The following is a 13,857-nucleotide window of genomic DNA, read 5'->3' on the forward strand; positions in this document are numbered from 1 at the left end:
GTCCTTCACCGTCGCCAGGCTTCCAAGTTCCGCCGCCGCCGCTAGTCTGATTCACAATTCAGAAAGCTCCACTTTTCCAGGTAAATACTTTCATTGTTCATTTGCTTGATTAGTTATTTAGGGTTTAGGGTTCACATAGCTCCACTCTTTTTTGTAAGGCAAGCATAAAAGGACCAATCTTTGTTTCTATTTTTGTTATATTTTGGTGATTGAATTGCTTGCTGGCTGCATTGTATTTGGGGATTCTCTAGTAAAAAAGATTGGCTATGTAATGATAGAGAAGATTGAAATGCATAAGGGAATCTCTGCTGCTTTCTTCTGCCACAAACTGCAAATTTCATTGATGATATGTTTCTTCTAGTTCTTTTGTTCTTTAAGGACATTTCAATTTTTTTTTTTTTCTTTTAGTAATTGATTGTTATTCTTTTCTTGGTTATCATAGTCTGTGAAATGAGATGCAGACCCACAGAAAGGTGTTAACTTTTCTACTTCTACTTGTGGGTATTAAAGATCAAAGATTTCAAGTAATTGTGAATTTAGACTCTTTTAGGGGGAATTCATAACCAAAAATAATAAAATCTTGCAAAGTAGCACTATATGCCATTCTATATATATGTGTGTCAAAAATACTTTGATTTTGAAGTTCTGGATGTAAAGGGAATGAATAACAAATTTACTTCATTCTTTATTAAACAAGACTGTCTGGAGACTTTTTCCTGCATTTCTTTGTTCCTTTCTAAAATCTAGTAAATGAAATATATTATCTAGTCACCCTATTATGTTCTTGTTACATTATGTGGCTTGATTTAAGACACTGTTTTTGTATTCTGATGCATGTGGTTAATGAGAAAACTGCAAATAATGCAGGACTGAGGTAGAATATATAGTTGTAGCAAGTTCTATATTTAGATCTGTACTATAAATTAGAAAGATTGAATGCAATGAATAAAAGTGCAGATTGGGCAGCAGTTCGTGTAATTGAAATATAAAGATAATGTGCATCAGTAATAGCAATGATTAACATTAGCAGTGATTGTTGTTTGCCAATCATTACATTAACAGTCAGTTAATTTACTTTGTTCATCAGCTTTGTATATGGCATTCATCCAAAGAGTTTAGTTTACATAAAGAATTGCATTTATTTATAACTTCTGTTTGTGATTACTCATCTCCACAGATGGAAGTGGATAACATAATCTAATTTGAAAAATTCCAGCCACTATGTTTGGAAAATTACGAAATGTAGAAAATTGGGGTTTTTAAACCGAACTGAACTAATTCCCCGAAACCGAACTATAATGTCAAACCGAATGGTATAATTTTTTAAAAACCGAAATACCGAAATTGAAACTGAAAAAAAAAAAACCGAATACCGAAACACCCACCCCTATTACGTCTTGTCGTTTTTAGACTCCAATTTTGGATATCGCCCAATTTGTTGTTTTGATTTTAGTTATCTGTTTCGTTCTGCTAAATTTACTACGGTTATGGTTTGTAACAATGCATGTCGTTAACTTTATCATAATTAATTTGCCTTTAGAGCGCATTGTATCTAAATTTCAGACCTAGCTTATTTTCTTTTTTAATCATAAGGTTACGATTTGAATTTTAAATTCTTCCCCAGTGAATTTTCATGTTTGTGTTGGAGACTATCAGTCATCTGTAATCCCAAGCATGTACTAATGGAGGTGCCCGGGGTGGGCGATTCCACCTTTTTGTCACAAGCATGTACTATCAGTCATTTGTAATCTCAAACATGTATTAATGGATATTAATTGTAATAATTCCGTTCATCTTTCCAGCGTGTATTAATGCTGCTGCCTAAGTGGTCTGATCTGTACTGTTGAAGTTATATACTGGATTTGGAAAATGCAATTGGGTGGGAAAATTCACTTCTATTTTTTGCCTCAGCTCAGACCGCTGCCCCTCTGCCTCTGCCTTACATTCGCTGAGAAGTTCGAACACCTGCTGCTGCCACTGCCACCATCTATCAGACTATCACAGCTGTTTCAAACCCCTGGTGCGGTGGTGCCACTCTGCTGCATGTCTCTTTAGGCCATTAACGTACAGAGGTTTTTTTTTTTTTTTTTTTTTTTTTTTTTTTTTTTTTTTAATTGAAATGCAGTATTTGTAATCTTGTGGTAATTTTCCTAATTTGCTTGCAGACTGCAGTTGCTGCTAGTTCTTTCCGTTCTCAATCAATGGAAGCCGAAGAATGGAAAGCCGAAATTGAGAACCCAAAACGGAGGGTTCGCATGCGGCCGCATGATGATCTTAAATCTTCCCCGAATTTGTTGTCAGAGGCCAGGAGAATCAACAGTGTGATATTAGCCAAGGCCAAGCCCTGCCATTGCCTGAAGCGTGGCATTGGAAGCTTACAACGAGATCTCACTAGTTTACGCTCTCAACACCGGAAGAAATTGCGGCGGCTACTGCTGGTGTTGCTGCGGCGGCACAACTGGGCCGAGGCAAGTGGAGTGTTGAGTTTGCTTCATAAAGGGACTTCTAAAGAAATAGCTATCTCAAAGACTCGGGCTAAGTTCTCGGTAAGTTGTATGTAGTTTATTTCTAAATTCTATTTTTGATTTACAGTTGCATTTGGTTAATAGTTTGTATGTAAATTCCGTTTTTAATTGCATTGTTGTATTTTATTTTAAGACTAAATTTAAAGAAATTTCTTTTGTTTAAAAAAATTCTCGAATTTGAAATGTTTATTTGTTTTCTATTCCTTATTAAATAAACATTGTGGTGGTCATGATTTAGTTTTCATGCATTGTGGAGCTCTTGATTTAATTTATGTATCCATATAATATTTTAGGCTACTTTGGAAATTCTGAGACATATAAAGGGTGACTCTATCAGCTCAAAAAAGATCCAGAATATATATGGGCTATGGATGACAAAGCTTGGGCCTATGAAGAATTGGCCAATGAAGGTAAAGATAAAACAAACTTTTGCTCATCCTTTTTCCTTATGATACATTTTTTGTTAGGAATAGGTTGTGTTTGAGTGTACCCAGAAAGAAGCATTGATCAATCATTTTTGCACAAGTATTGCATTCATTGTGTCACACAAAGCCCCTGATGATTTTGTACATGCAAAATTTAAAACTTGGAGGTTGATTTGTTCATTGTTTCGTATAATTTCTTTTATATACTCCTATGGACGGGCGGACCTAGCATGGGGACAGTGGGGGCAGCTGCCCCCACTCATCCCACCCCCACCCCATATATAGCCCTTGTATATATAGTACACAGTTTTAGTATAAGTAAAAGAAAACAACAAACGTTAACAAAAAATGAGTCAGCCTAGATGGTAAACCATGCCTTATGGCTTGAACACAGCTTTTATAGCTATTTGAATAATGGTTAGGCTTTCAAAGAATGTAGTTTATTAATAATGAGATGTGTAATTTATAATGTGTTTTCTATTAGAATTATTTTATCAAATTAATTATGTTTTATATTTTGTTAATAAGTATTTTTATAAAGTTTTGATGTGTTTTATTTTTCGCTCATATCTAACAATATTTATGGCTTACTTCTTAAGGGCTCGTTTGGTTCGCGGAAAATATTTTAAGGGAAGTGGAATTGGAATTCCATGGAAAAACAATTACTAGGAAGATGAATTTCATTGTTTGGTTGGTGGAAAAAGAATTACTGGGAATACTAATTCTATTGTTTGGTTAGATTTGGAATTGTAAGGAATAATGAGTATAAAGACCTATATGCCCCTACAAATTAATAAGAGTAATATAATTAAAAAAGAAAGCAAGGGTAAAATAGGCAATCTATTCACTTTTTCTTCCCATCTTCCATGGAAAACAAAATCCTTGGTCCAACCAAGGATTTTGTTTTCCTCAAATTTGAGGAATTCATTTTCCAATGGAAAATGAATTCCATGAACCAAACACTAGAAAACAACATTTTCCTTCACTTTAAGGAAAATGTTTTCCTTTGGAAAACATTTCCATGAACCAAACATCCCCTAAGTGTTTTATTATTTTTTTTTAAGTTATCCCTTTTGTTTTAATGTTCCGCAGAAGGTCTTGATGCTTAACATTTTGTTATAAACTTATAGACATTTTTTATTATTTAAACTTCGCCCCCACTCAACCATTTTTCTGGATCCGCCCCTGCTCTTATGCATGCTATTCTGGTGGAACTAATACAAGTATTTAGTTTGAATATGTCTACCATTGTAAGTATTTACAAGCTAAATATTGATCATACCTTAATATGGAACTGAAACCTTTGGCAGCACAGAGTTGCAGTTCAGTTGGAACACAACCTTTTTTGTTTGACAAGTAAGGAGATGGATGGTTCATATCAAGCTGCTTTAAGGTATAATTCTTGACATTTGCTAACTTCTTATTATACCAGATATATGACAATTACTGCTGAATTTGAAAAGTTAGAATTTACAAATGAGTTTGAGAAGTATCTAAACTTGTTGATTTTGCATATGGATGCCATGGTTTCATCAGTCTAATGCAGGAGCATGGTTTTGAGGGTGACCCAGTTTCTAATTTAGTTGTGGGGTTGACATTTTATGAATTATGGTATTCTTCTCTTCCAAAAGAGATGCAGTTGGATAAACACAATGAATTTGGAAGCAACATGCAATGGGATACATTCAAAGACAACATGTGCATGTCAATTGTGGATTCAAGGGGAGATGATGCCCCTGAAGGTCAAGAAACTAATTCATTGGTACAATGTGATTCCAACACCTCTGTTCGGAATGATAAAGACAATATGGATGCTGATGTCAACCAACATGGAGAAGGTCCCATGGACATTGACAACAATCCTGAACAAAAGGTGGACCCTGATGGTTTCCAGCCACAAGATGTCTCTATGCACTCTACTGAGAGGAGTGAACATGAGAACTCAAATTGCAGCAATTCTCCCCCGTCCCTCTCAACTTTCTTTGTTCATGGTGAGTGGAATTAGTTTCCTATTACTGCTAACGGCTTAGATGCATTTTGACACTTTAAAGCTCTTTCTAATGTTGAGGTTGCCTTTCTAGTTCACCTACATCATATGTTTGCTTCTTTTTGGATGCGGAACATTAGATGTATACAAGTTATAAGAAACGCTGTAATAGTTTCTCTCAATTATAGGTCTGCCACCATGCCTATTGCCTATACAATTGCCTCAATTGGATAATTTAGAGGAATTGTATGATATGCATAAGCAACTGCGCAATGATCAGTATAACAATGCGGTAAAGTTTTTAAGCCATGCGGTCAACTCAATGCCACCGGCACTTGAGGCTTTTCATCCTCTGATTCAGGTAATTTAGACACTTTATACATATGATTTGTGTAATATTGAATCAAATATTTCAAGTTAGCTTCTTTTCTTGCTTCTTTAGTCTTTACCCTTTCCTCATTTCAGAAGTAGAAAAAGGTGTTGCTAGTTTTTTTTTTTTTGAAAAATTGTACATTAAGACAGAATATCTGACACAACCAGTGCTTTGTAGTTTGTATTCATACATTTCTTTTGCTACTACTTTGTAATGCTTGCAGTGCCTGCCCTGTTGTATATAGACATTAAGCATTGCATTTCAAATTGATTGCTTTTGGCCTTTCATGACTCACAATTTCCTACTTTCACCTAGAGGCAAAGGCACAATGCTTCTATTCTTAATTTGGCTTAATCAATCCTTTCTTTTAGTGCATTTTATCATATGTATGCTAGTGACTAGTGAGACAAGCTTTTTTGCACAAGACTAAATGGAAAAAGAACAGTACAAATAACACAAAGGAACTTTAGGTGTTTGTGCACTAAAATATAATCATGGTAGCATAATGGTTTGATTTTATCTTTTCAGCTGCTGTTGCTTGGGGATAAGGTTAAAGAGGCTCTTGATATTGTTGAAAAGTTTTCTCCTGACTCGAGTACAGTACTCCATTTGAGGTAATAATATCCCCTTAACCCTTTCCTTATTTTCTTTAGTTATTTATTTTTCTTAGTGATTGTTGTCAACATCATGCAAAAGCTGAGAGGACATGAAAATGTAGCTATACATAAGTGGACTAAATACAATTAAACAATTGAGAAGATAATTAAAGGATTGAAAATTTTGTTGTGTAATTAGATGTCTTGACATTCGTGTACTGTTGCAGCAGATCTTGGAAACACTATGGTTGTTGCTGTAGTTGTTAGTTGCTAAAGTGATATTTGCTCTGTAGAATTTACGTGGCATCATTTTAGAGAAGTCTTAGATTTAATGAATGTGGCTCACTCTTTTTACGGGTATCCTTGATACTTGAATTGCTGTTTCAGTCTATTTCTTCTCTGTTTCCTCTCTGGTGTGGTAATGGTGTTACTTTTGTTTTTGGAGACATTATGTATTCTTGCACAGCCTTTTATCTTTGCCTCCCTTTCGCCCTTTGCTCTGAAACTTCTCTGTCGTCGTCGTTTGTAACTTATCCTTCTCAAAAGATGTTCACTACTAGCCTAATCTTGTATTGAAGTGGTAGGTTTGAAATTTACTTTTATCATTTTCATTTTCTGTCATCTTGTTGAAACACAATTTTCCAGTATTAACCATGGTGTAGATTTTAAGTGTTTAGGTGGTTAGTAAATGTGTTTATGAGCAAATAATGAGTGCAGTAACGGAAATGGCATGATGAAGTTTACATGGAAAATGCAATGCGGGAAAATAACCATGGGTTAATTGGTCGACCTAAGAATCCACTAGCTCTACCATTGTCTTGCCTTTAAAAAACAACAGAGTAGTGTTGCTATTACTTTTCATCTCACTTCAGTTTCTAAGTTGGCTTCATTCTTTTACAATAACCCCCTTTAAATAGTACAGAAGGTGGGTATCTATAAGATATGGTAGGCTGAGCATAGTGGACATAGATAACTTCAATGATCACATGACATCTTGACATTCGATCTGCTTATATTGTTATATCCAACCCAGCTAGATCAGTGCACCATCACATCTCATTGCTCATATCATGCCTAGACTAGAAGATTTGCACACGCCAGAGATTTATTTATGGTTTTATTCATATGTTTTTTGTGTATATATTTGGATTCTGATTTGCAGACTGAAGGCTCATCTCTTGGAGCATTTTGATGGCAACAACCATGCCAAACTTGCTACATGCTTTGAGGATATATTAAAAAAAGACCCCACCTGTCGCCACTCATTGGGATGGCTCACCAACTTACATAGAAGAGGTATGTGCTTTTGTATATCCTCTGAACAATAAATATTTCCATCATGATTTTTGAGAGGTATTTCTTTATGAGGCATTGTGATGTACATCACATTGATTCTCCAAGTTTGCAATTAAACCTCAGGGGACTATAGCACTGAAATGCTGGTGGAAATGATAGCTTTAAACTTAGATGCTATATATGCAAAAAGCAACACATGGAGCGATTTTGCATCGTGCTTACTGAAGCTTTCCCAAATTGAAGGAGACAGTGCATCGATCTGCTTTAATGGTGATGGACTGAAGCCAAAATTTTCAGGTTATATTAGTCGTGTTCCAGAAATATTCATCATTCCCGAATCAGGAAAATCTTGGAGGTTTCGTTGCAAATGGTGGCTTACCCGTCACTTCAAGCAGAGCATACTTGCGTCTGATATTGCTTCAGGTATCATCGTGTTTGACATAATTGCTTACTAAAGGTTCCAAACCCCCTACCATTTCCTTTGCGGCTGCTATAATTCAATTTTCAGTAGTTGAGAGTTTAGTTTTCTGCACCAGGTGATACAGAGCTCCTCACTTACAAGGCAGCGGCAGCATGTCATCTTTATGGCCGAGAATTTGGATATGTTGTAAAGGCCAGCGAGTTGTTGAAGGAAGAAAATAATATGGATATGTTGCTTGTACTAAATACGCATGTTAACAACTGTGTTGGATTTTATTTGAATTTGTGTTGAAATAATGTTTTGGCAAAAAGGCATTGAAGTTATCTTCAGTCGAATTGACACACAGGCTGCACTTGTCATTATCTTTAGTCATGATCCTATCGTGCGATTAATTTCCAAATGTTGTTCCACTTGGCAGCAGCAGCCAGCATCTAATCGAAAACTATAGTGTCTGTCGCACATCTCTTGGGTTCAGTGGCCTCAAAATGCCTCTCCAGACATTAGACATGTTTCCTTTTGGCTTCCATGTTGAGCAGTCTGCCCTCTAAAAACCTGCGCCCAGAGGCTCTCTCGCTTCTCCCTCTGCTTGGTTCATCAAATCAAGTTTCCTGATCCCCAAACCCACCGTCAGCCTTGTTTCTTGTTAGTAGTACATCCCACTTCACCAACTAACATTTTCTTTCTCCTTCTCTTCTGCCCCAAAGTAGCGGCTATATTACTTCCCCCGGCACCATAGTTGTTTGCATGGTGTAAAATGGAATGGCGGACAAAACCGATGACTTAAGCCATTTGGATTTCCATCCTGCCACCACTCTGTCTATAATTCCCAGCCTCCCATGGATTGAAGGAATACCCAAGTATTTGCCCATATTCACCACACTTGCTTATATTTAGGACCATAGTGCTTGGGGGAAAAATATTACGGAGTAATTGAGGGAACTATTTGACTGCTTGCTGTTTGGTTTGCGGGCAAAAAATAAGGAATGAAACTGAAATTTTATGGAATAAATTATCGAGAAGATTGATTACATTGTTTGATTGGTGATTTTTTTTTTTTTTTTTGGTGAATATTGATTCCACTGTTTGGTTGGATTTGGAATTGTAAGAAATAATGAGTATAAAGACAAATATATTTCAATATAATAATAATAAGTATTATTATTATTATTAAAAAAGCTTGGTGAGGGCAAAATTGTCTTATTAGTTTTTATGAAAAATAAAATATTAATGGTAAGTTAAGGAAAAAGTTTTCTTCATTCTTGAGGAAAACATTTTACTGTGAAAAATGTTATGAACAGATACTGCATTGTAACTGAGTCAGTAGCACTCAAAAAAAATTTTACTGTGAAAAATATTATCTAATTTTTCTTAAATTAAAAAAAACTTCATATATTTAAGGTTTTGTTCCTCCTATTTGAATTGTGGCAAGTTCGTTTAAAAAATTTGATGAATGGGGAATTTCTCCCCCCTTGGTAGTGACAAAGGGATCTACTAGACCAAGGGAGGATTGTTATGCCGTGAGCACGTGTCCACCTTGCAAGGTGGGCACGGTTCCATATTCATAATTTTTATACTGTAAAAGTGTAAATTCATAATTTCTATATTGTAGATCCATAATTTCTATACTGTAAATTCATAAAATTTATACTTTAGATTCATAATTTCTAAATCGTAGATTAATAATTTAAATACAGTAGATTCATAATTTCTATATTGCAGATTCATAATATCTGTACTGTAGATTCATAATTTCTGTACTGTAAATTCATAATTTCTAAACTGTATAGTTATCAATTATGAACATATAGTTCTTTGATTTGTGAAAACAGAGTTCAACAATTGGAATCTAAAGTATAAATTTTATGAATCTATAATATAGAAATTATGGATCTACAGTATAGTGATTATGAATCTACAGTATAGAAATTATGAATATGGAATCGCAAGGTGGGCACGTGCTCACGGCAGAATTTGCCACCCAAGGGAAAACAGAAGAATATTTCTTTTTGTCTATGGTCTAATGGGGGCCAAATTTTACTTTGGACCATGATCCACACAACTGTATAGAATTATAGATCATGTATCAAAATACATTTATAGAAATAATGTACTTTAGACCTACAAATAATGAATCTTTTACTAAATATTATATTTCTAATTAAAAGGGTGGGGTGTACTTGTACCAATAATGAAACTCATGTACAACAAAAATGAGCTTAGAATAATCAACCTTCAATCAGTCTGTGCATGCTCAAATAATAAATGAACATTATGCAAGTTCAAGTTGTTTATATATTATTTTGTACACATTTAAATAATGAACATTACGTATAAAAATAATATACTCTATGCATAGAAACAATGTAATCTATGCATGATCCACACGTACAGTTGTATGAACCATGGTCCAACATACATAACATCTGCTGAATGTAATGAAATTTAAATTTTGTGGTATGAAAAGCTTTGTGGGTGGATTCATAAATCCATACCATACATATCATGTACATACCAATTAAGGTTGCAAAAGGCTGAGTTTGAAGTGGCATCTGATATACACTCTCTGTTCCCTATACTTGAACTACTTATTTACAGCTTCATTTAAAAGTTCATACTCCACCTGAACCTGAACCTGAACCTGAACAGATGATATATAATGCTTCTTTCTTACATCAGGTAATCATAAAATGAGGCATTGGTCTCTGACACTACGCGCGGCAGCTTATCGATGTATAGATAAAAGTGTTTTAGGTTGTGGTGTGCAAGCGTTATTGTGTCAACTACATCAGAGTTGCCGGTTAGAACCCACAAGTCTCCAGATTCCACACGTTTTAGGCTCCCTCGGCAGAATGGGCATGATTGAGATCGGATGTACCTGAGATGCAATGCAATGCAATGAATGATAACATTTACTTATTCACAACGCCCCCCGGTAATGCCTAGCAATATAATTACCCCCGGTTCGAATGCTCAATGGGAGAGGATCTGAGGAAAAAAGTAAGCACTGAGGCACATCTCGCGATTTACCACAATCTCCAGGACAGGGGGTGGGGGGCAAAGTTAGGGTTTTAAACCTATTTACTTATTCACAATGCCCCCGGGCCTCCTCTCACCATCCCCAAATGCAAGAAGGTAGGGAAAGCTACATACCAATGATGGAAGCAGTTGATGCACATGGAATGAGCGCAATTAGGCAAAACCATATTTGCACCGCTCTCCATGCATATACCGCATTCATCTTCTCCTCCCTCAACATTATCTTCCACTAGTCTGCTTAAATTGGCAGAGCATTGGGTTGTCTTCCCCATTAAGTTGCCTTCCATTTGCTTCAGTGAAGGATATATTACAGCTGTTTTTCAAGATTATTCATCTTATTTTGTATTGTGTAGAATCAATCATATGCTAATGCTAATCAGAGAAAGAATGCGGACCATAAAAATCTCTTAGGGTGGCTTTCCTTTCTTGGGGAGACATAATGGTTGGCATTCCATCAACATAGACCTGCAGGGTGAGAACTTAAGTCAGAATCTTTAATTTATGAAAACAAGTTAACAACAGGAATGTGTGAGTAGATGTGAATTCATGACATAAATTAAAAGCACAATGAGAATCGGGAGTAACCCCACCCAATTCAAAAGTAAATGATGACATAATAATATCACAAACCGCAACTGATCCATATGATCCAAATTAAAGGGCCAAGGGCAGTCAAGACTACCATCACTTCGAGTGGTGAAATACGTAGTACCCTATGAAATGTGGGTTTCCCTCGACCTCATCCCCCAAAATGATGACATAATAATATCACAAATCTCAAAATTCAAAATTCTTACTTTGTATACAAGTATGTGAAGGAGGCCTAAACTGGTGGGCAGGGAATCTAAACAACTATAGTCCATCCATTCAATCAGGATTAGCAAGAAAGGGGCGAGAGGGCTGTAAGAGACCTTCATCTGGACACAATGCCCGCTTAAATCCCATGCTAGACCGCCTGCCCTGCAAAACCCACCCACCAACAAATTCATTTTAAACAACCATTCAGATGGGAAATTGAAAATACTCCCTATTCCTACGTCTTTATGGACATAATTGGTTCAATACTAGCAAAGCCATGATAAAAATGACAAATTCAGCAACATATTAGAAGAGAAAAAAACATAACAAATCATTAGCAACATCTACATCAACTCCTCAAACTTAGGTCATATGACTTCTTTCTTGGTTTCTTTATAGTATATTGTGAGGCAGCATAGCATTATCTAATCTAATCTAATTAATACTAAAGCAAAAGACTACAATTCCAAAATTGAAACTCCAAGCAAAAAATGATTCTGGGAATTGGGAACAAGGGCTTAAATTCAATCGTTATATCGCGCACAATGCATTGTGCACCTTGCCCAAAACGATATCGTTTTTTATGTTATGAGTTTATCTGTATTATGTTATGAGTTTATGTGTATTATGTTAAGATTTTCTTGTGTATTCTGTTAAGAGTTTATGTGTATTCTGTTAGGAGTTTATGTCTATTATGTTAGATTATGTGTATTATGTTATGAGTTTATGTACATTCGAAACAGGAGATTTTTTTTAGAAGGAAACGGGGAATTTCTAAAAAAAAAAAAAAAAACCAGATACAAAACGACGTTGTTTTGGCCAGGGCGCACAATGCATTGTGCGCTCTCGTGCACATATAATTTGCCACTTAAATTTGTGTTGGTCTAAGAAAGAAAAATCTCGACTTGCTTCAATTGACAAATAATAATACCCAATTTAGTCATCGACTATAGTGTTTTTTTCAATTTAGTTCTAAACATCTTTTTTGTGCTTAATTGCGTCCGAAACTTTAACGATTTTACCTAATTGAGTCATCTGTTAAGATAGCTGGATAGCTTAATAATTTCCCTTCTATTAATACCAACAATTTAGTCCTAGTGGTTTGTTTTAACAGAGTCCAAGACCTAATTATTAATTAAACACAAAAAGAGGTTTAATACTAAATAAAAAAAATAAGGATTAAATTGGGTATTAAGTATTTGATATGATGACACCTTCAGTCTCTCTAAGAAAGAAACTATCCCCAACTACCAACTCACCCAGGCATGTTCTACCAACTCCCACAACAAAGAATACCTTAACAGGAAAACAAGAAAAGAAAAAGAAAATAAGAAAAACCCAATTCCTGGTTCCGCTAGTTCTTAATTGAACAATAACATCGTTATATATATATATATATATATATATATATATATATATATATATATATATATATATATATATAAAGGTCATAAAGAATTTCAGTAAAAATAAACAATCTGAAAGCAAAAAATAAAATAAAAATATGTGGAACTTACAAGCTATTGGCATGCTGAATATCAGCTTCAAGGGCATTGAGTGATTCTCTGAAGGAAGATTTGTGGGTCTGGGTCTGCCACATTTATTCTCTCTCTCTCTCTCTCTCTCTCTCTCTCTCTCTCTCCTGCCCCTCTTTTGCAGTTGCCTCTTTTCTTGGATGTAAAAGACAAAAATTGGAAGCTTTTTGGTGGAGGCTTTAAATAGCAGAAACTTTAATGGGCAGAGGGTAGGATAGGGTGGGAGAGAGGGAGATGTGGAAGAGTAGCTTTATTGTTTTGAAGTTTCCTTCTTGAAGGAAAGAAAAGGATATCTTCCATTAATGTCTTTCCCTATCTCATGTAGCCTGCTTAACTTAATTAGCTTAGTTTACTTTGTCTGTTCTGCTTGTTAATCATAGTTTTCTTGACTAATACCAAGATTTCCATTGCCATTAGACACTAATCTATATATATATATATGGGAAAATGGCACTTTTTCCCCCTAAGTTATATACATATAGCACTTTTCCCCTCTGAATTATTTAAGTGACTGTTTTTCCCCCTGAAATGTTAAATGGACATATTTACCCTTAAAATAAATATTTCATTTATTTTTTTCTTTAACAAATTATGACCACAAGTTGGTTCAAACCAAACAGACACTATAGAAATCAAATCGAAATATTTTAATTACAATTTAGAATCGAAACACGATATTTAGATTTTATTAAAATCGTGAACCGAGACGGCCGGTTCATGGTCCAAACTGAAAAAAATAAAATACATTTATTGTTGAATTTAGACTATTTTAAAATAAAAAATTAAAATTTTAAAAATAAAGACGGTTTAAAATCGCTAACCGGATCTAGAACCGCCGGTTCACGGTTCAGGATCCAGTTTTTTT

General features: G+C 35.1%; 2 protein-coding genes across 7 annotated transcripts; one reads left to right on the forward strand and one right to left on the reverse strand.

The window, feature by feature from the left end:
- On the forward strand, positions 1 to 7,929 carry LOC109147181. Its single transcript, XM_019294814.1, has 11 exons — positions 1 to 80; positions 1,917 to 2,020; positions 2,166 to 2,546; positions 2,819 to 2,935; positions 4,261 to 4,343; positions 4,487 to 4,941; positions 5,126 to 5,298; positions 5,839 to 5,924; positions 7,069 to 7,202; positions 7,326 to 7,625; positions 7,739 to 7,929. The coding sequence occupies exons 3-11, from the start codon at positions 2,202 to 2,204 to the stop codon at positions 7,912 to 7,914; spliced, it is 1,869 nt and encodes a 622-aa protein (XP_019150359.1). The 5' UTR covers positions 1 to 80; positions 1,917 to 2,020; positions 2,166 to 2,201; the 3' UTR covers positions 7,915 to 7,929.
- A 2,107-nt stretch (positions 7,930 to 10,036) lies between these two features.
- LOC109147100 (peroxisome biogenesis factor 10-like) lies at positions 10,037 to 13,357 on the reverse strand. Of its 6 annotated transcripts, none has more exons than XM_019294746.1 (6): positions 12,975 to 13,350; positions 11,457 to 11,619; positions 11,055 to 11,124; positions 10,774 to 10,972; positions 10,288 to 10,498; positions 10,037 to 10,231 (listed from the first exon to the last, which is right to left on the reverse strand). In XM_019294746.1, exons 1-5 carry the CDS (start codon positions 13,055 to 13,057, stop codon positions 10,291 to 10,293), a joined length of 723 nt encoding a protein of 240 aa, XP_019150291.1. In that variant the 5' UTR covers positions 13,058 to 13,350; the 3' UTR covers positions 10,037 to 10,231; positions 10,288 to 10,290. The 6 variants fall into 6 exon arrangements, with proteins under 6 accessions (XP_019150291.1, XP_019150292.1, XP_019150290.1 ...); XM_019294747.1 differs by having other exon boundaries at positions 10,037 to 10,498; positions 10,774 to 10,871; positions 10,908 to 10,972; positions 12,975 to 13,349; XM_019294745.1 differs by having other exon boundaries at positions 10,037 to 10,234; positions 10,291 to 10,498; positions 12,975 to 13,349.
- Positions 13,358 to 13,857: the final 500 nt, after the last annotated feature.

This window comes from Ipomoea nil, unplaced genomic scaffold (assembly GCF_001879475.1).
Source record: "Ipomoea nil cultivar Tokyo-kokei standard unplaced genomic scaffold, Asagao_1.1 scaffold1977, whole genome shotgun sequence".
Classification (NCBI taxonomy): Eukaryota; Viridiplantae; Streptophyta; class Magnoliopsida; order Solanales; family Convolvulaceae; genus Ipomoea; species Ipomoea nil.